The 27,024-nt window shown below is 38.9% G+C and overlaps 2 protein-coding genes across 8 annotated transcripts in view; one reads left to right on the top strand and one right to left on the bottom strand.

The window, feature by feature from the left end:
- Nucleotides 1-22,117, bottom strand: part of SPATA1 (spermatogenesis associated 1) — a 36,974-nt gene extending 14,857 nt beyond the window's left edge. For 4 of the 7 annotated variants that reach the window (XR_006172259.2, XR_006172260.2, XM_065554136.1 and 1 more), the window contains exons 1-11: nt 20,146-20,285; nt 18,608-18,742; nt 16,209-16,315; nt 12,569-12,686; nt 11,274-11,327; nt 10,847-11,180; nt 7,909-8,160; nt 4,636-4,780; nt 4,411-4,471; nt 2,647-2,758; nt 1,680-1,805 (exon numbers count right to left, since the gene is read on the bottom strand). Coding sequence is in view for 5 of the 7 variants with exons in the window: in XM_065554136.1 (XP_065410208.1) it covers nt 1,680-1,805; nt 2,647-2,758; nt 4,411-4,471; nt 4,636-4,780; nt 7,909-8,160; nt 10,847-11,180; nt 11,274-11,327; nt 12,569-12,686; nt 16,209-16,315; nt 18,608-18,643 (1,345 nt within the window). In the remaining 2 variants the exon portion in view is untranslated. Of the gene's footprint in view, nt 1-1,679; nt 1,806-2,646; nt 2,759-4,410; nt 4,472-4,635; nt 4,781-7,908; nt 8,161-10,846; nt 11,181-11,273; nt 11,328-12,568; nt 12,687-16,208; nt 16,316-18,607; nt 18,743-20,145; nt 20,311-21,975 lie in introns of those variants that run through there. The other 3 variants (XM_005294447.4, XM_065554135.1, XM_042840523.2) reach the window with 3 other exon arrangements.
- A 148-nt stretch (nt 22,118-22,265) lies between these two features.
- Nucleotides 22,266-27,022, top strand: GNG5 (G protein subunit gamma 5). Its single transcript, XM_005294445.4, has 3 exons — nt 22,266-22,472; nt 25,179-25,334; nt 26,778-27,022. The coding sequence occupies exons 1-2, from the start codon at nt 22,392-22,394 to the stop codon at nt 25,302-25,304; spliced, it is 207 nt and encodes a 68-aa protein (XP_005294502.1). The 5' UTR covers nt 22,266-22,391; the 3' UTR covers nt 25,305-25,334; nt 26,778-27,022.
- Nucleotides 27,023-27,024: the final 2 nt, after the last annotated feature.

Raw genomic sequence — 27,024 nt, 5'->3', positions numbered from 1 at the left:
CATGCACAATGCATGTAATCTAGCATTCTTAGACATTCCTGTACTGTTGTCTGAGGATTGCTCTGTAACTGACTCATAAGCTCTGCCACAACTTCACAGTTAATGGACAGTAAGTATGCTGTTGTGCTCCTACAAATTCCGTCTTTTGGAAAGGTCAGGTGATTTCTTCTTGCTTACCCTGACCCCTGATGTGGCAAAGAGTGCAAGGATATAATGGATGTTGTCTGAGACCTGCTGAGGAGAGGTTCCTTAAATGAGCCAGTCTTTGAGGTAAGGTAAACATGAATACTCTGTAATCTTAAAAATGCCTACCACAAGGCACTTGGTGAAAACTCTTGGGGCTGTTGACAACTGGAATGACAGGACTCTACTGGAAACGTGAAGTCCCTAGTATGAAAAACCAACCAGGCGTGTGGAGGACCGTTGACTCTATGACTGGGGGAAACCAGCCCAACAGGAGTTGAAGTTTTCAGTTGTCCACTGAGACTTTTGTATAATGTAGGTTGCAGGTTACTGTATATTGTCGTTTCTCCATAGATCAGTCAGGTATCTGTGCTATTTAACCATTCTGGGCAGTGACACTCAACATATGGCTGTAGAGATGCATGTGACTCATTAAGGTTCCCTGTGTGGTTCTCATAGAATCCATATTTGTCCAGAGCTCTTTTCATTCTGCCTGACACCTCTGAAATGGAGCATTACTATATTGCAGGGGTCAGCAAACTTTCAGAAGTGGTGTGCCGAGTCTTCATTTATTCACTCTAAATTAAGGTTTCGCGTGCTAGTAATACATTTTAACATTTTTAGAAGGTCTCTTTCTATAAGTCTATAATATATAACTAAACTATTGTTGTATGTAAAGTAAATAAGGTTTTTAAAATGTTTAAGAAGCTTCATTTAAAATTAAATTAAAATGCAGAGCCCCCCGGACTGGTGGCCAGGACCCGGGCAGTGTGAGTGCCACTGAAAATCAGCTCGCATGCCGCCTTTGGCACGCTTGCCATAGGTTGCCTACCCCTGCTATATTGCTTGTTTTCCCCTAAGGTACTTACCATATTTTTGTCTTGAGAATTAATTTATCATTTAAACAATTGAAAGGGAAAAGAATTAAGATGTTTTATGTGTACAAGCACAAAAGAAAGCATGGGCCCTGCCCAAGGAGCAGATCTGGTTTTCAGAGAAGTTTGTGTTCTGTACACATTTTGTTTCTATAGGTTTTATCTGTTATTATAGAAAAATAAGTTTTGTCACCAGTTATTTCATGGAATAAAATAATAATTGTATGTGTCGTAGTAGACAAGTTTTCTATCATGCCCTCATGTACCATTCCTAAAAACAGCACTTTGGAATGTTTAACTCATTGTGAGCTTGGTACCATGATGTGGTTTATGGATGCCTTCTGAATACTGTACTTCTACAAGTAACATAACAGTGCTATGGTTCATACTATCCAGGGACATAGATATTTATGGGAGTACTACTGAGCTTCAATGGGAGCAGACATTTTAGTCCTCAACCTCTCTACCATACTTAGTCATACAAATGAGCCTTTTGAGAGGTATTGTTTATCCAGCTGCTATCTCTGTAATTAAGCATATACTATAACACTACATAGACACAGGCAGATAAAAAGTTTCACATTTACTTTCACACAGTTATGATACAATTGAAGAACATACCATGATATCTCCTCAGCTTATTTTGTTCAAGCAAACCTTTGGCTTTTTTAACCAGTTCCTCTCTAGTTCTTTCCATGTGCCTTCTTTCTGCCTTCATTTGTTTCAGTTGTTCAACCATCTTGCTTTCTAAAGAAATTACAATCTACACTTAGTAAAGTTCTGGGTGCTAAAAGTGGAAAAGGCCAGCCATAGTTATGTCTCAGTGAAGTGCATGTACCATAAAGCATGCCCAACTTTTTCAGTTTGCGTCCCTTGCAGGAACACAGAATAGGGATTCCCACAGTCCAGTATACTATCTCTAACACTGGCCACTACTTGATGCTTCAGAAAAGGGTTATATAAATGCAGAATGCACCCAGTCATTTATAAATGCACAAATGAATTAGAACTAATATCCATATTAAATGCATATACATCACTAAAACTATATTTAAAAGGGAAGGCACGGGAAACACATTACATGTGTAGAAAACTGCTGCCAGATACCCAAAAACTCAAGAGGGCTATTTCCTGCTGAAAGCATTTTGCTAAATATACTGCAACAAAATGGTTAGTTAGTGACTAGGGGCTAGATTCAGAAAGGGGACTTAGGCACCAAACTGCCTTTTTAGGCACCTAAGTCCAACATTTAGATGCCAGGGGCATTCACAGAACCACTGCCCAGTTGCCACCTAATCCTATAGATGCCTAAGTTTCCACTCTTAGAATCCCCTAAGTGTCTTGGGGCATGTGCAAAGCCATCTACATTCTGATGGTGCTGAGCAGTTCAGCTCCTAGCTCACACCTGAGCACCAGGGAGATTCATGGACTAGGCATTCCCCTGCCTATCTCAGCTGTCGGGTGTGATCTGGTACACAGTGCCGACTCCAGGAGTGCTCCATAAATTATAAATTCACCTTTTAAAATAAACATTCACATCTTGAATAAAGGTTCAATTCCTTGTAATTTCTTGGAAGCATATACTTACTCTCTGTCTGAAATATGGGAACTTGAGATCTGTTTATAGAAAGAGACGGTGGAGGAGGAGGAGAAATGTATTGACTTGAATACTCAAGACGATTTATGTTATTCTTATCTGTCTAGAGGCAAATGAAAAGTATATAAATGCATAATATTCACCCTTGAATACTTGTACTGTATTTGGAGAAACATTTCTAATTAATTTAATATGCACGAGGGGCCAAACTCAGCCATCTCCTTAATCTATGCTGCCCAGTAAGAATGCACGGGTGAATGGGAGGTCTGACTTTGACTTAGCTTTCTTTTTGTGTGTCATCAAAATAAGTGTTTACTAAGCTCCAGTCAGGCAGACCTCTGCAAACCAAAAGAAAGCAGTAGGGTTGCAGAAGTAAATCTGATGGCAGAATTTAGCCTAAAGAACTTTAATTTCTGGTGATGATGCATGAGAAGAAAATAACCTAGCTTCTTTCTCAAATCCAGGTTGAATTTTAGGGCTGATAGAAAAACATCTTTTTAGTTGTAAACTGAGAACATTTTATATATAAATCACTGAGATACAAGAAGCTCCACAATGCCAATTTTATAGAATCACATTTCAGAGTAAGCTGAACATTAACATTTCACATAACTTTTATGAGATTTCCATTTCTCTTATACATTTCTAAGAGTTATCCTTTGATACTGTAATGAATTTTTCACTATCCCTGAGAAATGTATTGAATTCAAAGATTTGTGGTAATCTTTTTTATTATGTAGCTTTCTTCTCATCGAGTGATAAATATATTTATGTGTGGTTATCTTTTATCATTAATAAAATTTAAAAAAGAATGTAAATATGTGTATTCACACACACTGTCTGTATAATTTATGATAGTATAAAAATAACTTGTACTAAAAGTACCTCTTCATAGACAATCCAGCTGGTGTGAGGTTCCTTCTGACAACTAACAATCATTTCCTTTAAAAAAAAACCCAGAACTTTAAACTGCTGTAAAGTAGAGCTGGGGTGAAAATAAATTAAAAAAAAAGTGGGAAAAACTGTAAAAATGTGTCAAATATTGAAATTTTCAATTTTTTCCAGCCAGCTCCACTCTAAGTATAGCAGAAGTCATAAGAGCAGCCTTTGTGTTGTCCAATTCCTTTCATAAGATTATACAAAAGTAATTCAACTAACAATCAAAACTCACATCACTGCAGAGGGCCCACATGAGCTCTAATTTCCGAGTTTAAGTGGTACTCAGGACCTCAGATGTGTCTTCTGCACAGTTTTAAAGATGCTCTAATTTTGGCTTTATAGATATACTATACCTGTTGTTTTCAGAAATCTCAACATACGTGGTTTTTTATATTATACTTCAATGGCATTTGTACTTGAATGAGGACTTCAAGATATTACCAGTAGAAAATGGATACTAATTACTAAAAAGCAGCCAATGTCAATAAATCTATATTTATGGTTGGTAATGAGCAGGACCAAACTCAGTTAAGATTTAAAAAATATTATAATAACTAGTAAATGTAGTCTCTATTAAATGAAACAAGCTGCTAGTCACTGTAATGCCTGCTTTTGAGGGGTTCATTGATTGCTATTTTTCATTTGCAAATTTGTTTCAGAGCAGAATCAACTTTTTTCAATTATACTGAAACCTACATTTGAATAGTGCATCTTCGTAACCTGAGCCAGCTGTACTGAAAATTAGGAATTTTCCTGCTGGGAGGAATGGATCTATTTCTTTATACTACCACTAATATTTTATCTTTGAAAACATACCTTATCATCCTGTTTGATACCAATATCAGTCACAGATTCTCTAATTCCAGACTGCTGAGGGCTGAAGATAAAATCAAAGTACCAAGTAAAAATTAACTTAAAAACATAAATTTGTCTTAAATTTAATTCGTGTATATTTTTCTCCTCAGTTTCAGTTAATAGAAGTATTTAAAGAAGTTTCCATTAATGAAATATTTTGTCAGTAGAACTACTCACTATAATTACCTTTTCTTATTGTGCAAATATTCCTTGTCTCCATCTTCCAATGATTCTGGAATACCGGAATCCCCTGTAGTGTTTCTTCCCATCCTGATAGCTTTTAGATTGCCTCTATTTTCCACAGTTTCAGCCACCACCATAGGGATTTCTTCTACAGCAAAGTACAGAATATTTAGGCAACATATACAATATTCAAGGGTCCCTTTTGACTTTACTAATGGCCCACCAAAAGAACCAAGTTAAAAACAGATCTTGTTAGCATCATTAAGAAAAACTGGAAAGCTCACTGTTTTGCTTTAGGGAAAATAAAATGAAACTGTCAACTACACTACATACAATATTATTTTGAACATTTCCTGATTTTTCATTTGAAAAAAGATAATCCAGTAATTTATATTTCCAGTGTCTGACTTCAAAGGCAGATTCTGATTTTGTCTAAATCAAATCTGTATAGTCTCAATGTTATTAAAATGAGTGGCAATTACACTAAGATACAATGTTCAAAATGAAAATATTGATTCAGAGGATGCACTCCTTTCAGATAAAATACAATCTTATATCTTTGTATAATTAATCTTAGAGTTTTTGAAAACGTGAAAATGTGCAACATTAAAAGAGGGATTGGATTCTCTGAACCATCATTTTTTCCCATTGTAAAACAGAAGTTTGGCTAAAACTTTGATAAATATCCAAACCACTGGGTGCTAATCCAAATTGCTGGACATACAGGGGGTTGCCTAAATTAACATTTAATAGTACCAGTGCACTTGAAAACTTGGAATATTATTGCATCTAGTAGTTTCTCAGTAGAAGTTTTATCAGATAATGCTAAGGTAGGACAATGTAAGGTTTTTATATTTGACTGTAAAACTTTTTATTCAGATTTTGAATATTGTATTAATGATGTAATTTAAAACTGTAATTCCATCAGAATGGATGCTGAACAAAGAATTAGTTAGTACTTTCTTTATTATATCTTCTTCAGAAATGAAAGACAAGAAGATGGTCATAGGCAAGCTACTAACGTTACATCAGTTGTCACTTACAATCCAACTATACCCATTTAATCAATTATTTCCTTTTAATCAGGTAGTAGAGTAAGGTAATAGACCATTCTGAAGAGACTACTATAAATATTGGCTTCCAGTACTCAGCAACCATCCAGTGTTAGATGAAAATGTGTAGCTGACAGATCTCTTTCAAAAAACCATTTTCAATTCTGGCATATAACTGTTAGCTTTATTTTTGCTCTAATCCCACCCACACCTTTGTACTATTTCCATTATAGTCTATTCAGGGAAAATGTTCAGTTCTCAGTTTTAGGAGTCAAACTCTTTAATATTGTAAAAGCAAATTAAAATTCTACTTTGTGGGAGGACAGTAGAAATATTTTCCTTTTCTGAGTGCTACGAGCATGGCTAAATGTAAATTGCAGTAGATATGGTTAACAATGAAAAATGAAGTGAATGAAATTACTTTCCCCATTATCGTATTCTAGTTCAGATTCTCGATAAATGATTTTAATCATTTATTGCTCCTGATTATCATATGGAAATAAAGTCTTTTCATGCAAAAATCCACTGAGCATGTGAAGTATTTCCCTGTATCAGTAGGCAGGGATGAAGGAAGGCTCAGCCAGGATAAACTGTAGTTGCAGATTTCTGAAAGTTTTTTTCTGGGAGAATCTTAAAAGGCTTTCATTTTAAAGTGTAAAATAGCTCAATAAAGCAACTGTCTATAGATTAATTGCTCAACCACTTTATTTATTTATTATATAATGAGCCTTGATATCACAGGTTAAAAATTTTGGGTCCCATCTTTCAATTATTAGGCAAAACTTCTATTGAGGTCAACTGGCGTTTAGACTGTGTAATTTGGGCCTGATCCAGAACCCATTAACACCCATATCTTTTAGATCTTTAGACCTTTTCTGTGAATGACATTGGCAAACAATAACTAAAATCTCACTATGTATTTGACAAGGTACATGAGGAAACATCTATTCACTGTGGAAATTAAGATATTAGTGTACCCACAAAATTATATTTGTAAGTCAAAATTTTGAAAGTCAGCTGTCTAAAATTAGGCTCCTAAATCTATAAGGCATCTGAATAAAATATTTTGATTTTCAGGGATACTGAATATCTACACTGAACTCTTTGGGTGTTGCAGGTGCAATGGATTTAAGAGCCTAATTTTAGGAATTTATATTGAAAATGTTGAGGAAATCATATCAGTCAAATGGAGAACAGGAAATACATATGTGTGAAGGAAAAATGGGACAATTGGACCTTGTGTATTGACATAAACCCATATTTCTTGCCATAGATTAATAAGGATAGACCATTACAGTGGGAGGCATATGGTGTAAAAATTATGGATGAAATCCTGGCCTCACTGAAGACAATAGGAGATTTGCTGTTGACTTCAACGAAATCAGGATTTTAGTTATGGATTGTAATAAAAGTTTACATTTACCATCTGAAGGGTCTAGTATATCTGGTTAAATGATAAATTCCAGATGGGAAAGAAAACTTTCTTAAACTTAAATTAAGATTGTAAACATCTATTAATTACTTAAGGGAACATTTTGGTTCAGTCAAAAAAAAAACTAGTCTTGAAATTAACCTAGAAAATCTGAAAAACATGGAAACTTGCCTCCCAATGTCTTCCTCTCAAACACTAACAGATTAAAGCAAATTCAGAGTTTCTAAACCAAACCATTTTGGAATTATGATGAACTAAACAAATTCAAGAAAATGTTCAAGAAATAAGCTCACTTCATTTTTTCAACCTTATTTCCCAAAGGCCTTTTCCATTTTGCTTCAAACTTTCCAGAAAAATTCTACCCCAGCATAAAACAATGGCTGCAAAATTTCAGGTAGATTTTGAGGAAAATAGGAAAGCGGAAGTCAAAGTGTTTTTTATAACAGAACACTGGCTTCAAATTTTTTAACTACTATTTCTCCACAATAAAATTTAGAGTTTATGCTGAAATTCCATTAATTTACATAACTGGGCCTTACATAACTGGACCTATATATTGCAAGAGTTTCAAAACAGTGGATGCAGTTAGAGCATTTTACTGTGCCTTTGGCACAACAGGGTGAGGTGAAGAAAAGAATTGGATTTGTTTGCTTTTGTGATTCCAAATCATTCTTATAACACTGTCTGAACAGTTTTTATAGTGAAATTAGAGATTTTTTTATTCTTGTTTAGCTTTATATGCCCCCTTTCTAAAAAGCAGCCTTAAAGAGAAGATGACTAGATTAATCATACCTTTTCTTCCAGGGGGAATGTGATTTTCCTGAGTCTCATTGTTCTTGGCTTGTTCAGTGCTCTGTTTTACATGATGACCTGAAATAGTCCCTTTGTCTTTTTGACTCCACCTACGTGTATTAGATTCTTTCTGATCCTGGCTTAGATGATTTTTCTGAGCACTTTCCAAAGATGTAGGATTTTTTCCAGACTCCCACTTTGTGGGGTTTAAACTACTTGGTATGCGGAGAGATCCATTGGATCCAATTTGGTCTGCATTACAATTGATCAGTTTTACATGGGAAAAGAAATACACAATTTTAAATGTGCCCTTTAAAATGTTAATAATCATACATTTTATTTTCTTCAGAGTCCAATAGCTGAAGACCTTTGAAAGCCTTAGTAAATGAAAACAAATTAAAAGTGATATTCACAAAAGAGCAACACATCCCAAATATGTCTCAGAGCAAAGCAGTAAGGAATAAGTATAACCAGACCACATACACAAAATTAAAAGGAAACAAACAGATTTTGAGCTTTCCCCTAGATGACACCAATGACAGAAAGAGAGAATTTCAGGGTTATACAGGCCCCTCAAAAGAAATGTCCCTGCTTCCTAAACTCAGTGCTCTCAGTGGTGTTCATGGTCACATTACAGAATCTCAGACCATACAGATCTTGGTGATAAACAACAGGTCAAGGACCAAGGCTATAAAACATCAGAGGACTTACTGGTTGTACACCTTGCCAAGTTTGCATATTACATCAGTTTCAGATCTTGTGACATTTGTTTTACCAACCATGCTGCCTATGCAAGAGAGGCTCTCAATGAGAACCTGGGGATGGAAAATAGGTGGCACAAATTACACACCTGCTGGATTTCTCAGGATGCCGATTCAACCCCGGCACATCCCAGGGAAAATATCCCTCTCCTGCTTCCAACCAATTGTCATTTCCCTAATTTGAGCCTTCTCAGAGAAGAAAATGGGATTGTGCTTGTGATGCTGACAGACCAGCTCAAATCAAAGCCATAGGCCAATTCACTTGTGTGTGAATATCAAATAAATGTTACGTGGGCTAGGAGGAATAGGACAGTTAACTTGTGTGTGGATATAAAAAAAATGTTAATGTTATTGTCTTCACTTATTTGTAACCTGTTGAATGCCATCGCATTACATTATGTATATCCCTGTTCTTAATTAAGCCTAGATCAAAAGTGTATGTTAGTATTAAGATGGGAATTTACTTGATGAAAACTAATGAAGGATTGTTTCTGGCTGTCACAATGTGTTTACATTACATTTATCCGTCACACAAGATTGGAGACTTGGAAACATAAAAGATTGCTAACTTCAAAGCATGGGTCATTTTGTTTGACAATGCATATTCACAGACTCTGTTTATGTTTAATCAACAAAGGCAGAGCCCATGCTGCAAATGATTATGGCTGCCAGATTGCCTTTCCTGAAAAGGTGCTATAAGAATGGATCCAGGTATCGATCCTGTATCTAGGGTTGTCAAGCGTCTGGTTTTCGACCGTAATGCCCGGTTGAAAAGTGACCCTGGCGGCTGCGGTCAGCACTACTGACCAAGCCATTAAAAGTACGGTTGGCGGCGCAATGGGGCTAAGGCAGGCTCCTTTCCTGCCCTGGCTCCACGCAGCTCCTGGAAGTGACCGGCATGTTGCTGCAGCTCCCAGGCATAGGTGCGATCAGGGAAGCTCTGCACACCACCCCCGACCCCGAGGGCTACCTTTGCAGCTCCCATTGGCTGCGAACTGGCCGGACATGGTGGCTGCCTCCAAAAGCAGCACGGAGCCAGGGCAGGCAGGGACTATGCCTTAAGCCCTGCTACGCCATCAACCGGGAGCCGCCTGAGGTAAGCGCCACCCAGCTGGAGCTTGCATCCAGCTGGAATCCCCTCCCTCACCCTAACTCCCTCCCTGACCTTGCACCCCAACCCCTGCCCTAGGTCAGAACCCCCTCCTACACCCAAAAACCCTCCCAGAGTTCGCACCCTGCACTCCAACTCTCTACCCCATGACTCCATGGTAAGACTAATATAGTGATCCAGGCATGCACATATGTTACTGGCTTGGTGAAATCTAATTAAAGATATACCACTAGTTTGGGGTGTCTGCCCTGTTTTCTGACAGTCTGACCTGAAATTGGCACTCACGGTTGTGAACCACTTCAGATAGCATGACATTTCTTTTTTTTTTTTTTTTGAGCTTCCTTATAAAATATAAAGGCCTGAAACAGCAAAAGAAACATCAAGTCTGATCTTCCCTAGCTTTGATGGAGAACATGTTGGAGGTATCTCATGTATTTTGTGAGGTTTCTCAGCCCTTAACTCAAAAGGGCTGTGTGTTAAATATTTGAAAGAGATCTTTTCTTCCCTCCTTTTGTAGAGTATTTTGGTTTAAGTGCATTACCACCAAAACAAACAACAAAGTTTTAAATCTCAATTAATCAAGTTTTAATGGCATGACCTCCCTGATGTCATAACCACACCAGTTCTCCAGCTGTCCACAATCTCTCCCAGAGAAGAAAAAAACCTGTATTGTAATGTAAAAATTAATCTAAAAAAAAACATTAAAGAAATACAACAAAAAATCACCCTTTCAGGCCTACTTTGTGCATTCTAATCAGGCAAAAAAAGAGCAGAAATCCATTTCCCTTCTTTTACAAGTCAATCTGAACAACAACAAAAATCACCAAATGCGAAGTACAAAGAAGTAAATTATTTGACCGTTAGTATAGTATAGTTAGGTGAAGGAAATGGCTTCGTCTTCAGATCTGAATTTGATCATTTAAGTCAGTCTTCTTCTAATATTATTTCAACAGGTTTGGATTTGTTTGGGTTTTTATAGTGTAATTGGCCATTTTCTTTTTCAGTTCCTGTTTAGGTCTGTACCAAAGCATCTCATTCTCCCTTCCCCGTACTAGTTAAATCTTACCTTTCCTTCTATGTGGAATCTGTTTTTCCCAAGTCCTGTTGTTCAGGCTTTGTTCAGGTTTTATGTGCAAAACTGAAATCATTTCTTTTTCTGTCTCACTCCATCCTAAAGAACTAGAATCTTCCTGATTCTGCATGAGAGTATTTTTCTGTGGACTTTCTAGAAATGTTGGACTTTTTTCACGCTCTTTCTTTGGAAGATTTAAAGTACTTGGTCCATGGGGAGACCTATGGGATTCTGCATTAAAGTGCTGTGTATCTGGAGTTGCTGATGATGAATAAGCAATTTCTAAGTGGTCCACTCCAGGGAGCAAATATAATTCAGGATGAAGTGCCTAAAACATACCATATGTTAATTAGACAAGGAAGAAATAATTGACATGAAGTGCACACTTGAAATGATAACTTGAAAATTATATGATACATACATGTGGGGGAGCAAATAACTTGAGTTTCAGTTCTGTTTCTTGCTTTGCCTTCACCTTGGAACATAAAAAAGCAAGTAAAATCAACAAAATACTTCTGTAAAAGGAATGCAGCATACCATTCCATTTGTATGTTATTTTCTTTGTAAGTTACATATGATAAATTACATTTATTACACTAGCACTTTGGGTGGGAAGAACATAGACGACAATTCTCTGTTTTCTGACATGACATCTATTCATTTGTACTTTTGTCAGACTCCAAATGTGTGCTATAATCAGCCGAACAGGAGTGTGTGTGTATTTATATAAATATCTTCACCCCCTTATGCTTTCACTTAGGGCTCAAAGGACCTGAGCCAATTCCCAGCTGAAATCAGTGGAAAGACTCCCTGTTGACTTCATTAGGAGTTGGATTAGGCCCAGTCTGAACAGGAAGTGTGTGTTAAGTAACATGCTTCTCTCAATTCAATTGTTAAAACAAATATTTTAATGTAGAAAAAGAATCCACTGACTCTCCTGCTGACTTCTATTGTGCTTAAGGAATTTTTTATTAGTTGTCTTGATATCTTTGGCTACATCCTTTTCAGATTTTTTTCACTTAGTCCTTTTAATAAACAAAATCTCAGGTGATCAATGCATATTTAAGAGTATATTTGAAATCAGTGTGTCTTATAGAGAATAAGAAATCTGAACTTCTATTTAATCCTGTCTTTAACCAATGAAATAAATTAAATTAAACTAAATATAGGACAAAATTCTGTTCTCAGTTACTCAAAGGCAATAACATCGATTTCACTGTCTACAGTCAAATTATTAAAAAAAAAAAAAAAGTGAACATGTTTTCCTAATTCAAATGTTTTCCTAATTCAAATTCCCCTTACTTTGTAAGAAAGGTGCAGCTCTTGGAATAGCTTACATTGTTACTGTTGTGAAACAGCAGAACTGAAAAACTCAGCAAATATTTGATCACAGAGATATAAATACAAGAGGTTACCATGACCCCAAACAAACAGGAAGATTATACCAACTGCATACGACTACTTTAAAATTCACAAGATTAAAACAATATTTACAGCTTGGTGCTAAAAATGTCCAGTTATCTATGCTAGGATATTTTAATTTTCTAACTATTAAAGAAAAAATACTTTATTAAATATCTGACAATCTCAGTAGAGCAGGGTAAAAACTTCTCTGTTTTGCTTTTTAATGGGAGAAAAGGTATAAAATGTTGTCTAATATCCAGTTTCAAAAAAATGCAAAAGAAGAAATCTAGAGAAAATGCAGAAATAACTTACCACTGCTAGCTTTTTCCCTATATGTTTCAGAAATATAAACTTATCTGCAACAGCATCTTCACCCAGGAAGTCTCCAAGCTGCTCCCGCAATGCTCTCAATGTGACATGACGAGGCACCCTAGAACACCATTATTCATTATTACAGTTGTAAGAAATGATGATGGCTATTTAGTTTGCAATGTGAGACTGTGCCTGAAATGTTGCATTTCCAGATCAGACAGGCTTAGTGTTTCAAAGTCATGATGGTGCATCACAATATGATGATACTGTGAATCAAATGCGATTACAACCCCACCTGAGAATTGTTCACATCTCAGTTATCCATACAAAAAGCAAAGGGGCAGGACCTGCAATTTGAAAAAGGTGCGGGGAACACTTTTGCTTGTCTGACACTAGAAGACAAAATTACTGGGAACTACAATGAGGGTATCTGTGCAAAAGACAGAGCTTTCTTGGTGGCAGGCCCAAAACTGCGGAATCAATTCCCCTAGGAACTAAGGAGTATCACAGATGCTCTCTAAATGCAAAGTGCATCTTGCCTTCTCTAATAGAAACATATAGGAATGTGTGTGCACATGCGTATGTGTTATTAAACAAAATACTCCACAGCACATACTTCTTCCCCAGAGAAGGATGAGAGAACAACAATATGTGATAGATGTTAATTATGTTAGTGGACAAATTGGGAGAAAGACCAGAGGAGAGCAACAAAAATGATTAATGGTCAAGAAAACATGGCCTACAGAAAAAGATTGAAAAATTGGGTTTATTTAATCTGGAGAAGAGAAGATTCAGTGAAGACATGGTAACAGTCTTTAAGTATGTAAAAGGTTGTTATAAAGAGGAAGGTGATAAAATGTTCTTCACTGAAGACAGGACAAGAAGTAATGGGCTTAAACTGCAGCAAAGGAGATTTAGGTTAGACATTAGGAAAAACTTCTGAACTGTAAGGGTAGTTAAGCAGTGGAACAAATTACCTAGGGAAGTTGTGGAATCTCCATCACTGGAGGTTTTTAAGAACTGGTTAGACAAACACCTGCCAGACATGATCTAGATAATACTTAGCCCTGCCTCGGTGCAGGGAACTAGACTAGGTGACCTATCAAGGTTTCTTCCAGTCCTACATTTCTATGATTCTATGGTGCTTAATGCGCTACTGGAAGGTACTTAGGCCTGGTCTACACTAGAAAATTAGGTTGTTTAACTACCACGGTCACAGGTGTGAAAAATCAACACCCCTGAGCAGCGTCGTTAAGCCGACCTAAGACACCCCTGAGCAGCATTGTTAAGACGACCTAAGTCCCACTATGGACAGTTGTAGATTGATTGAAGAATTCTTCTGTTGACTTAGCTACTGCGTCCTGCAGAGGTGGATTACCTAGACTGATAGGGGAATCCCTCCCATCCGCATAGGTAGGGACTACACAGAAGTGCCACAGCAGCGCAGTTGCAGTGGCACAGCTGTGCTGCTGTAACGTTTTAAGTGTAGAAAAGCCCATGGATACCAAGGTAGAGTATAATAAAAATGGGACAGAGCCAACCACATGAGAATGCAAGGTTCTACTTGGGAATTTGGCCTCTCTTTGGTTGGCTGCCTCCTTATATGCTTTGTCTTCACTTGTTGTCCATCCTTCAGGGATGGTTTCCCACAGCAAGGGACCTTCTGGGATGGTATTATGACATGATGATATTATGAAATATTTCAGATCTCATCTCATGAGCCAGAACTGACTTTTCTTTTTATTTCCTTGTATATTCTAAGGCTAGACAGGTAGGCTAGAAAATTTCAATTTAAAAAACAATGTTATTTAATTAGAGCACAAGAGTTTATCTGAAAACAGACAAATGTACTATTTTTGTCCTTCCATCATGTAGAAAAAAAAATCTAATTTTTTACCTCAAAATTTTTACCTCAAAAAGAAAATATTCATTCTTTGTCTAAACCTTTGAGTGTCAAGATTTAGCTAACAGCAAATTTTTGCAGCCCATATAGCAACTCCTGAAAATAAAGCTCGAGCATATAATGCAAATACAGATACAATGTTCACTGCAACATCAAAACAATACCATAATAAACATTTGATATGTTTACCATAAGCTAAACAGGTTCATAATTTAATACCCACAATTTGTGTGCAATACCCACACTCCGGGTTGCTTTGCTATTTTAAACTTGATTTCTACATTGCAAGATCTCCATCAGTGATTAGTTTTCTTCTCAAAGCTCCACAAAGAATGTGAGAGCATATTTACTTTGGCATCCCTCCGTGCTTTGTAAGGAGTTCTTATTGGGGCTCATGTGACAAGGACAACTAGCTATCCTTTTGGTATGCAGAGGGCTTACAATGCAACTGAACATTTCAATGTATTAGACTGCTTGGTGGTACCTACTACCTTTAGATCATTTTGATCTTCTGTAACTTCTCTGCACTCACGGGGTTCCTAATGGCTGTTCTTGTGAGTAAAGACTATAGTCCCCTTCCTTACCTGTGATCACAGACTAGGGTTCAATCCTGCTTTACGTGGGAGTGGATTGGGCTTCAGCTTGTCATTCACACCAATATTACCTGCCTTCAATAGGAAGTCAGGGGTAACATTCTTTTAAAGCAGCAAAGAGTCCTGTGGCACCTTATAGACTAACAGATGTATTGGAGCATGAGCTTTCGTAGGTGAATACCCACTTCGTCTGGCATCTGACGAAGTGGGTATTCACCCACAAAAGCTCATGATCCAATACGTCTGTTAGTCTATAAGGTGCTACAGGACTTTTTACTGCTTTTACAGATCCAGATTAACACGGCTACCCCTCTGATACTATTCTTTTAAAGCATGTCAGACAGTGTCTTTTTTCAAGTTAAATTAACTATAACATTCACTTCTGTTTCTTAAACTCATTAGACTTTTAGTGGTGAAATCAATGGCAAAACTCCCAAGACTGCAAAGGGGCCAGGATTTTATCCTTAATATCTTGTACGTTACAAAAGAAAAAACATTCAGAAAATAAAAAATGTTAAAGGTTAATCCTTTGCTTTCTGTTGCAAGGTCTGGTAAAAATATTTTAGAAATTTGGGCGCTGATTCTGCAATGAGCTCTGCCCGGGTAGACCCCTATGCACACATGAAGCCACATCAATTTCAATGGGTTCCAAGCAGAGCTCATTGCAGGATTGGAGTCTAAGTTACACAAAGGACAATAAATATGGACAGGCAAACATTCCAATTGTATGAATTACCCTTGTGGAATTCATGTTGCTGTCTAACCATCCGTCCAACATCATATCTTTTTAAAAGGAAGGCACTCACTCTCTCTCGCTAATTCCCCTTTTGGAAATGAATTTTAGTGGTCCAGATTCTTGGGTGTGGTGGAGCTAAGTTTGGTGTAGCCCAAGAAAAGCAAAGATGGCTGTGTGCCAACTTTGTGTCGCCTGGATTCTGGAAGCGACCACAGAACAGGAACCTCAAGGGCTGTTCTAGCTGATGCTGTGCTACAATGGTTCCCTATAGAGCTATCCAGCTACATGGATTAGCTGAAGTACTGTATAAAGAAATTACTCACAGGCACAATGTTAAGCATGTGCAAGCGTGTATGCAGGATTGGGGCCTAAAGCAGCATTTTTCCTTGTTATTTAGCAATTACTCACCTTATAAATCCAGCTGAAATGAATTTGCTAGTAAGATCTGCAGAAACTGTATTTAATGTGAAGTTCCACACTTCTTCTGGGACATAAAAAACATGAAGCTCTACCAACTAAATGCAGTGAGAGAAGATTATCTCAGTTATAGATACACAGTAAGCATTTAAGTAATACAAATATTGACACAGGGTGTCCACCAAAAGGATTTATATAACAAAACAAAAAACACATGGCATAATATTCATAAACCACTGCATTGTTCATTCTGGTGTATGTTATATACTGTTGCTCGATCCTGTCACTGTCTTGTTAATTTCGACTCTAAACTCTTTAGGGAAGGTATTGTCTCTAATTCTATATGTGTACAGTGTCTAGAACAATGAAGCAGCTTGACTGGTCCCTAGGCACTATCATAATAAAGATGATAAATGAATATGCCTCAAAATGCTTTTATGGACATGGCAGATTTCAAACAATTTGATCCAAATTAGATGAAACATATACACGTTTTTAATGCACACAAGGCTTTTACTTGGTATCAGTGAACCAGTTATTTAAATAATAACATTTAGACTTGCAGAGTCAGGTAGATTTTCAAAGTACTGTATAAACATAGTTAAAATCATTATCAGGTAGTCAGTTATACAGGCTTTGACTGCTAGCAGAAAGTAGATTCACAATAATATAATAATAATAATAATAATAATAATGGACAAAATGCTGCAGTATTAACTCAGAAATTTCCCAGTGATAGGATTTGGCTCACGAATAAGAAAAATAGCTAAAGTGCTGACAAATGTCAGCCATGGAATAATTATCAATGATATCTTGTAAAACATTTTTTCCTGATTGTGGAGATTCACTTTTGGAAATTAGAATGCTTCGGTAAAACTATAAAGTTGGGTCCAATATCTCCTTTCTGCACCTTACAAACCTCACTCATTTTCATTTTATAAAATTATAAATGTTTTCTATATTAATAAAAATATTAATGCAGACTCAAGACCAGGAGAGGAGTTAACATCTCTGAGTCATTGTTTGCAGATTCATGCAGACATTATATCAATTTACACTTGGTTCACGTTTGGCAGGCTCTCTCTGCAATCATAAATTCTAGAAAATTACTTTAAAAAAGGAAGAAAGAAAACTTGGGTTCAGCACAATTTGAATATTTCATGTGGGCCACATAAATAATCATGAGCGCTGGATTTAGACCGCATGCATTTCAATTGACAGCGTGTTCAGTGTGGAAATTTTTCACAGAAATAATGTTGGAACTATTTTATCTTTAGAAGTCAGGGCAGAGGAGGAGCCGTGCTGCTGTTGGATGTTACTCTGCTAGCAATGATTAGAACTGATTGGAAATACTTGAAGTTCTCAGAGAGACAAGTGACCTCCCAAAATCTGCAGAGCTCTAAGAGCCTGTTGCAAAGGCCACTGAAGTCAATGCAAAGGCTTCTATTAACTTAAATGGGCTTGGATCAGGGCCTCAGTGTAAAACTGTGTATGGAGAAGCTTCCATGTGCTTGTGTTGAGGGAAAGTGCCCAGTGCTTAATTTGTAATGAAAGAGGTGCTGGGAATCAAGCAATTTATTTACATGCATAACTGATGCTGCAAGCCCAGAAGTGCCGGGGCTATGAACTGCCAAGCCTATAGGTGCCAGGCTCAGCCCTGGCACAAATTAATCACTGTCTCTACTGCCTGTATTTATATACACTTTTCCAGATCAGAATGCTGGCATTTTACAGCTACTTTGCATGGGTGTAAATGGCTACACAAAGTGTAAGGCAATGGAAAATCAGGCCCTTTATGCTCTAGTTTTACTCCTTGCCTCCACTCTGAGCCATGCAACAGAAAGGAGTGTAGGGCCCACCATTAACATACATTCGTCTTATTAATGACAAATACACACTGAGGTCCTGACAACACTAGGGAAAATTTTCAAAACATTTCCAGGTTTCTAACAATTACAGCAATAGTCCAAGTACTCAAGTGCATAGGCCAGTGGCTGTTGAAACCACGATTGGACCTGAACTGAGGAGGGTTAGGTGACATTAGGTTTAAAACTGTGATGACCATGGGAGCCCTGTTGATAGCTGAGCTCCCAATATTGCTATCTTTGATGCAGCTGAACCAGTGTTAGCAATAGTGGGAAATTTTTGGAAAAGTTTCCTAGTGTATATGTGGCCTATATAAACAGCCAGCACAAATAAACTTTAGTGAATATTCCTATAAACTTTTGGGTATTAAATATAAACTAGACTTTGAATGGTTTTTCATGCACACGTCTTTAAAATAAGTGGATATTTTCTTCACACATCTGCCATTGGTTGCATGGCAGCAATTTTCACAATTTAGAACAGTTATACAGATTTTCTAAAATATTCAGAGCAAAAGTTCTCACCTCTGATGTTGGTGGTCTAGTTTGACTGAATGACATATTCACTGGTGCCTGTATTGGGTGTCACTGGATTCCGGATGGATTTTTAAATTTCTTTTGTATCTTAGCATTACTTAACAGAATGGATTATGATAAATCCTGTAAGTCAAAAATGGTATTCCATTCAGTTTGAATCTGTTTCCACTTCATACAAAAGTTTGAGAAAAAAGCAGCAGAGAGCTTGTAAGTAAGTTCTGGATTCAGGCTGAAGGCTTTGCTTCCAGCAAAACCGGAAGACAAACTGCAAAGAGCTAAGTATTGACTAGTAGGCTTAATACTCCCTTTGATGTGAACACACCTTCTATACAACTAAATATCACCTAAGTAACCCAGTGAATTGCATAATTGCAGTTGGGCAACTGAGGTTTGCATTAGTATTCTGAGTAATATTTTCCATTCTTCTTTCATCAAAAAGTATTTAATTACTGTATATAGTTATCTATATATTTCTACAGTGCATCTAACAAACACAAGATGTATTTCTTTCAGTGTCTGGATTTTGGGTAGATGGGCAAGAATGGCAGAGTCTGAAGCCATGCAGTCATTCACACCAGTGACATTTCAGCATGCATGAGTCAAAACAGAAAAGTATTCCAAGGACACTTGGCTTCATCCATAAAGCAAGAGAGGATGTGGGAATGGGTAAGTCCCTGTATCATTAATCCTACCTACAGATATGCACATTTCAAACTGTAATAATTTCTCCACTGATTCCAATACCCACATTTTTCATGCTATTTAACTCTCATTTTAGCAGGGTATTGAACCATCAATGCATTGTTTCCCATAAAGACTTCCTGGATCAGTGTTGGAAGCTGACAAATCTGATTGGAATGTGCTAGTATAGACAGGCTGATGATTAGTGCTTCTGGTTTTTTGAGTTTATTCATTTAATTTGGGGAGGATTATTTTATCAATTTTTGAATTTTATGTAGATGTCCAAAAATCAGGGTTTTTCATGGCTTTCTCTTTGTATATATTAATATATATATTACTCATTACAGTCATATTTGCTGTAATGAGTAATCTTTTTGTAATGTTCCCTAGTGGGCATCAGCAGGGTCTACAGAGACCAATTAATGTTGCAGTATGTTAGTGTGCATTACAAATCACACCTCCCATAGTCTGCATTACTGCTCCATGTAGACAAGTCCTCAGACACAAGTAACCTTTTCTGGTGTTTACTGATAAACACCAATTTAATTTGTTTTGCATCGGGGTGTTTTATTTGTGTTTATTGGTTAAAACCTAAATTCAGAAGCCCTACTTATCATTAACAAACAGAGACAGACAAATTATCATTAAAAGGAGAGAATTGAGTGTCTGGCTTTTATTTCCAGTTCTGCCCTTCACTGAGTTCTGATCCTGATTTCAGTAGTTTTACCTGAGTAAGGACAACAAGATCACTTTGATCAGACCCCTCTTGTGAGACATTAGGAGAGTCACTTAACAGCTCTGTGCCTCAGTATTCCTATCACTAAAATGAAAATAATAATTCTCACCTGCCTCCCATGGCTGCTGAGTCTTCATTAATGATTGTTCATAAAGTGCTTTAAGATCCTCAGTAAAAAGACCTGAAAAGTGCAAAGTATTCTTCTTCCTCTTATTCCATTTAGACTGCAAACACTGTTTAAATTTTTCGTTGATGACTGAGATTACCATGGTTCCTTTAAAACAACAGATTTAATTGTCTCCTCTGGCCCTTGTCCTAAAAACCACGAATTCTCCACTCTTGTGTTTTACATGGTTATAATTTTCTATCACTATAAAAACAAACAAAAAGCCTACGCTTACTGTACCACTCACCTCAGTGCCTTGTTCTACATATTCCTTCCTTCCTTCTTTCCTCCCTCCCTGTCTCTATCCCATTGCTTTTTCCTGTTTTGTCAAAGTAAATCCAGATTGTAAAATCTTTGGCCAAGAACCTCAAAGGTATTTAGGTTCCTAACTTCTACTGAAATCAATGGGATTAAAAAATGGCCAATAATTGTACAGCATATCTATTATCAAATACTATATCACAGTTGTGTAGTTACCATCTTTTTCTAGAATAAGGGATTTAGAACCAGGTGTCAAAAGATTTTAGATGAGAACTGATGTTTTTCAGCCCCCCCCCCAAAAAATCTACAATATCTATTCATCTTTTGTTGTCTGAATTAATTGCAATAAACTCAAAATGCATCTAGTTAATGGGAGTCCTTTAAAATAGCATTTTTTCCTATTAACATCTGTTGAAATTAGTTTGAAATGTTTAGGTCAATTTATCTGAGGAGCTAATTTTATTCTGACTCATCACAAGCATTATTGTATAGTATAAAACTCTCTAGGCCTGGATACAACATTATTTTCTCCCTAAATCCAAAGTAAAAAAAAACTTTTTCCATTTTGTCTCCATTTTAGGGGAATTTCTCCAGAAATTATTTGGAAGCCACTAAAGAAATGCAAAGTCCCAAAATATAGTGTGAACATTATATGCCAGGGATTGAAACTTTGTTTTACTAAAAAAGAACAGGAGTACTTGTGGCACCTTAGAGACTAACAAATTTATTAGAGCATAAGCTTTCGTGGACTACAGCCCACTTCTTCGGATGCTTATGCTCTAATAAATTTGTTAGTCTCTAAGGTGCCACAAGTACTCCTGTTCTTTTTGCGGATACAGACTAACACAGCTGCTACTCTGAAACCTTTGTTTTACTATTCACTTTATTTTTCTCAGAAATATTGAATTATAAATCAAATACTCAAAATCCATGAAAACCCTAATACAAAACTGTATACTAATGTATACTTGTAGAACTAACTATTCACCATCCTAGAGGCAGGGTAGGTGAGATAAGATTTTTTATTAAACCCGTGTTGGTGAAAGGATAAGCCAGTTTAAGCAGTACATGAACTCGAACCAAGCAGAAGTAAGTCACTAGTGCCAGAGGGGCACTCCTAGGAACCATGTTCTTCTGCTGGTTCAAATATAGTGAGGGAAGGAGATTGCGGTTTTTGGCCGACTTTGCCACAGGCTTGCGTGATCTCTTCTTAGGCAAGTTGCAGCTTTTCCTTCCCCGTTTGTAAAATGGGCTGTTACCCCAAAGGTGAGTAGGGTGGGAGGCTCCCTTCATTAGTAGATCTAGGAAGCACTTTGGGATCGTTGGCGAGCAGGTGCCACAGAGCCGCAAGTTTCCTTCTTATCTTGTATGTGTCTTGTTCAGTTTGAGTTCTTGTATTTACCCTGCGCTAACGGCACTGCCTTGCCCGGGCCGAGGGAAGGGTTTCCTGGGTAACGGTCCCTTTTCAAACACCGCCGGGCGAGCAGAGGGTCACTAAGGAGCCACGATTACCTTCACTGACGCCTTCTCGCCATTTGTTCCAGGGGCCGGAGCAAATCCAGCGGAGGCGCTGAACCCCGACCCCGGGACACCTGGCGCTGGGTTGGGCCTGGGACCGGGGGTATGGCCACGATAGAAGGACCTAGGGAGCTACGCCGCTATCGGGACACCTATGGGGCTGTATCGTGACAGTGGCGTTATTTCCCTTAGGCTCCGCCGCCCCAGAGCCTGGCTGGGGCAGCCCCGCTGCGGCGAGGCGCTGCGCGCGGTCACACCGCCCCCTCAGGCCGGCCCGGGCGCGCCGCCCTCCAGTCAGGGCGGCGGTTGCGCAGGCGCCGGGGGCAGTTTGGGAAGCGCCGGAAACTTCGTGCTAAAGTTCCGAGCAGCGCCTGGCTCCGCAGCCCGAGCCCAGCCGCTCCCCGCGCGCCATGTCGGGCTCCTCCAGCGTGGCGGCCATGAAGAAGGTGGTGCAGCAGCTGCGCCTGGAGGCCAGCGTAAGCCGCGTAAAGGTGGGAGAGGCCGTGGGGCGCCCGGCCGGGCCGCCGGTGCCGCGCCCAGACCCCGCGCCTGAGGGGCAGAGCTGCCGCCCGCCCCGCCCCGCCCACCGGCCCCCTCCCCTGGGGCGGCTGGCGGCCCCCGTTACCGGAGGGCTCCCGCCCCCCCACCCCCCCGGCCCCTGCGCCCGGCTGTCTGCGCGTGCCCTGCCCCGAACCCGCCCGGGGCCCCGCAGCGCAGGGACGGGCCGCGGGCGGGTCGGCGCTACAGGCCGTTCTCGTTCGTGGGGCCAGACTCGCCCCACGCGCAGGGCTGCTGTGCCGGGCAACTCGGGGGTGGTCACAGCGGCCGCAGGCTGAGCACGCCCCAGCCGCTCACTTCCTAATCCCGGGGTGCGCTGTGCTGCAGGGCGGAGCTGCCGCCTGCCTGCCTGAAATGCTGCTGCCTGAGCGGGCGGGATTGCACCAGCTGGGCACCTTCCCCCCGGGACCCGTAACTTAAGGTGTCCTGCGGTGCGGAGTCTCTTCCCCCCGCCACCTCTCTGGAAAGGACTCGCTCAGCCTAGGCCTGGGATAGTCAATTAGCTTCGGTCAAGAGCCAAACTGCAGAGAAAATAATAAAAGCCCGGGCCCGTTCCAACTGATCTGTGTTTGGCCCACGGTCCGCCTATTGACTGTCCCGGCCTAGGCTGTTGCAGGCCTCTCACCCGTTTTGATTATTCAGATATAAAATGGAGACGTTCCTAGAGCCCTCGCTTATGCTGAGTGCGCATCATCTGTGGACTTTCAGGCTAGGATAGGCCTTGTGTCAAATTGGCAAGCTACAGTTTGCAGATCTCCTTTCAAAATAAGTAATTGGGGAGAAATCGCCTGCTATGTTTTCATGTACCTACAACCTTTTGTAAAAAAAAAATAGTGCTCTCCATGTGTTGTCTCATCACGAGAATGTTTTCCTGGTGGAGAGGAATGGGAGAATAATGTTAGTTTATCTGAGGTGGGGTGTCAGGGCATACAGCCATAATTGTTTTTTCTCAAAAATGAGGGCTATTCTTATTTCATGGGGAAAGCTTAACAAATGTGTACAGTTAGAGAGGGTTGTTTTTTTTTTTAAATTTATTTGGTGGTGGACTTGCAGACATGTTAATTAAGCATGACACAGCATCAAGGATGATTTAAAACAGTGATTCTCAACCTTTCCAGACTACCGGAGTCTGATTTGTCTTACAAACCCGTTTCACCTCACTTAAAATCTAGTTGCTTACAAAATCAGACACAAAAATACAAAAGTGTCACAGCACACTAGTACTGAAAATTTGCATACTTTCTCATTTTTCCAATAGAATTATAAATTGAATATATTGTACTTACATTTGTGTATAGCATAGAGAACATTTATATAAGTCATTGTATGAAATTTGTACTGATTTCACTAGCTTTTTCTGTACCCTGTTGTAAAACTAGGCATATAGTTGATATACCTCCTGGAAGACCTCTGCAATACTCCTGGTTGAAAACCACTTATTTAAAATTCTTCACCTGAGTGGCAGAAGGCTTTTCCCTGCTTGCTTTGGTCCAGATAGGGTGACCAGACAGCACATGTGAAATATCAGGATGGGGTAGGGGGTAATAGGTGCCTTATAAGACAAAGCCCCAAATATTGGGACTGTCCCTATAAAATCAGGACAGCTGGTCACCTGAGGTCCAGATAAAATATGTCAATGCCCAGATACTGGAAGGTTTGGCCAGAGTAAATTTGGCTTTGTTTTCAGCCACTACTCCCACTTAATTCAAATGCTTACCCTCTTTTGGGGAGGGTACTGTGTCTGAAGAGTTTGCACAGTGACCTCCACGTTGTCACCCCACTCTGAGTCCTCTGTCTACAACTATAATACAGATAAATACCACTTCTAAGATCATCACGTTGCTTAGTTTGGAACTGAAAATTTTAACATACAGTGGGTGGATTTTTCACATTCTTGAGGGCATATATAGATTCCTTTAGCAATGTATTTATACAAAATGGTATAACATCTTATCTCTTGTTATTCTTAAGGCTTGACTTCAATGTTAACTTAAGTTATCAAGTTCACACTTATTCAAAGGAGAGGAGTTATCACACTGCAAAACATTAGAGCAGCACAATAGGATTGGATTAGCAGCATGGAGTAGTTGAGTCCCCACTCCTTTACTAGTCTTAGCAACACCTGAGCTTCAACCTATACGCTGCCAAATCAGCCACCTCAAGTTAAAAGCACCACTTTTCTGAAGCTAGAGACTTGTCTGTGCGCAGGAGCTGGGTTAGGGTCAACACTTGAGCTAACCCATAGTGATGACAAGCCCTTAGAAAAAGTATAAAGTAAAACTGTCTTGGGGCTTGCATTAGGTGGCAGACATTGGTGTATGATTGCATGTCTTGTAAAAATTACCCATAGTGTGTTAAATGCTACTTCTGCTTGAGGAACCTGTATGTATAGTAGCCAAGAGCTGATTTTCAAAGATATGCTGAACTGTGCACTTAGTATCTGAAGACAAGACCAACTCCCTTAAAATGGAGTATTACTGAATGCTATAGTTTTTCTGAACAAAAACTAAAATGCAAGCGTTGTGTGTAATAAAATCTAGCTGTACTGAAAACAGCACACTCCATACACTACAAAAAACATTACATACAAGATAAAGTATTTGCTGTGAATGCTAATTTAAAATTTACTTTATGACTAGGTTTCTCAAGCCGCAGCAGACTTGAAGCAGTTCTGTCTGCAGAATGCACAACATGATCCCCTACTGACAGGAGTGTCTTCAAGTACAAATCCATTCAGACCCCAGAAAGTCTGTTCATTTTTGTAATTTGGTGAACTATCTTGGTCTCTTTCAGTGGTAAGTTTTTAAACTATAAAAAATGATACAAGTTGCTCAGTGGTTTGAGCATTGGCCTGCTAAACCCAGGGTTGTGAGTTCAATCCTTGAGGGGGCCGTTTAGGGATCTTGGAAAAAAATCTGTCTGGGGATTGGTCCTGCTTTGAGCAGGGGGTTGGACTAGATGACCTCCTGAGGTCCCTTCCAGCCCTGATAAAATAAGTGGTCATCAGGTCATTCATTTAAAATGTATACAACATTCATTATGGAGTATATTTTTAAAAAGTTCTGACTTTTCAGTAAACTTTTCAACTAAAATATACTGCTCATTTCCTCACCAAATAAAAGAATTTAGTGCTAGTGAACAATATCCTATTTGCCAGTCCTAAAGTCTTTTGTCCATGAAGCAGGTAGAGCAGGGGTTTTCAAACGGGGGGTTGTGACCCCTCAGGGAGTCATGAGGTTATTACATGGGGGATTGCAAGCTGTCAGCCCCCACCCCAAACCCTGCTTCACCTCCAGCATTTATAATGGTGTTAAATATATAAAAAAGTGTTTTTAATTTCTAAGGGGGGGGGTCGTACTCAGAGGCTTGCTATGTGAAAGGGGTCACCAGTACAAAAGTTTGAGAACCACTGAGGTAGAGCATGGATTCTGGCAGTGTAAGATTCTGCTCTACACTAAGCTTTTCCTGAGACCCACACCCAAGAATTAAGATGCAGTGGTAATCAATTCCTTTTCCTACTCCACTCAAAAAAAACCCTACCCCTTCCTTGTAATAAGAATTTTAATTTTATTTCCAAGTCTCAGCTCCTACTATCAGAACTTGGGGTGGGACTGAAACATCTGTTTCTGCTGACATCACAAGCAGAAGTCCTTAGGACAACAGTTTAGGCATTCTACCTGTAAAAGAGGTTTCTTTTCCTGTAACCTCCCCAAACAGCAAACTTTATGGGGAGAGCCCTACTTTTTTTTTTTTTTTTTTAGGATGAGCCAGAAACGTTAGCAACACTCAGAGGCAGTAGCTACCACCTCTCACCCAGTACATAGTCTGGGTATCTCCAAGTGGAGGTGGTGTTTAGAAGAGAGAGTTTGCAACTATTGTTGCTGTAGAATAATTTATTTTCTCTGGTCAACCAGTTCAGACCACTCAGTTTAATAGATTCAGCTCCCAGGAGAATGAGCCCCCTATTCACTTGTACAAGTTGGATTCTGCATTTAGTCCCTGCTGTATAACATCCTACCTGGGAGAATTTACAGTATATAAACTTCTGAGAGTGATGGCAATGAAAACCACCCTTTGTCCCATGAGCTACCTGTGAAGGTAAACTAATTTATACCTACTTGTCTCTGGTGTCATCTATAATAAAAGATATACTTGGGAGTACTTTCATCAAGCATACATATAGATTTTCATTACTTTTTTCTAACCACTTTTTTTTTGTGTGTGTGTGTGTCTTTCAGATCTTCTAACACCTTTTCACGCTGCTCTGTGTGGAGAGAATGTGACTCAAGGAGTGCCTTGGTTTGAAGTCTGTACAAAAGCTTAGCCTTAACAATGTGCCAAGTTAACTGTGTAAATCGCTACTGTTGTCAAACCTCTTACCATCTACCTCTCCAAATGAACTGTGTGCTAGTTGCAATAACTTCTACTTCATGAGGGAATCAGTTTTACATACCAAGCAAAAAATAAAAATGTTTTGACTTAATC

The sequence above is a fragment of the Chrysemys picta genome, chromosome 8, assembly GCF_011386835.1.
Source record: "Chrysemys picta bellii isolate R12L10 chromosome 8, ASM1138683v2, whole genome shotgun sequence".
NCBI lineage: Eukaryota > Metazoa > Chordata > Testudines > Emydidae > Chrysemys > Chrysemys picta.
This window is presented reverse-complemented; position numbering and strand designations above follow the sequence as displayed.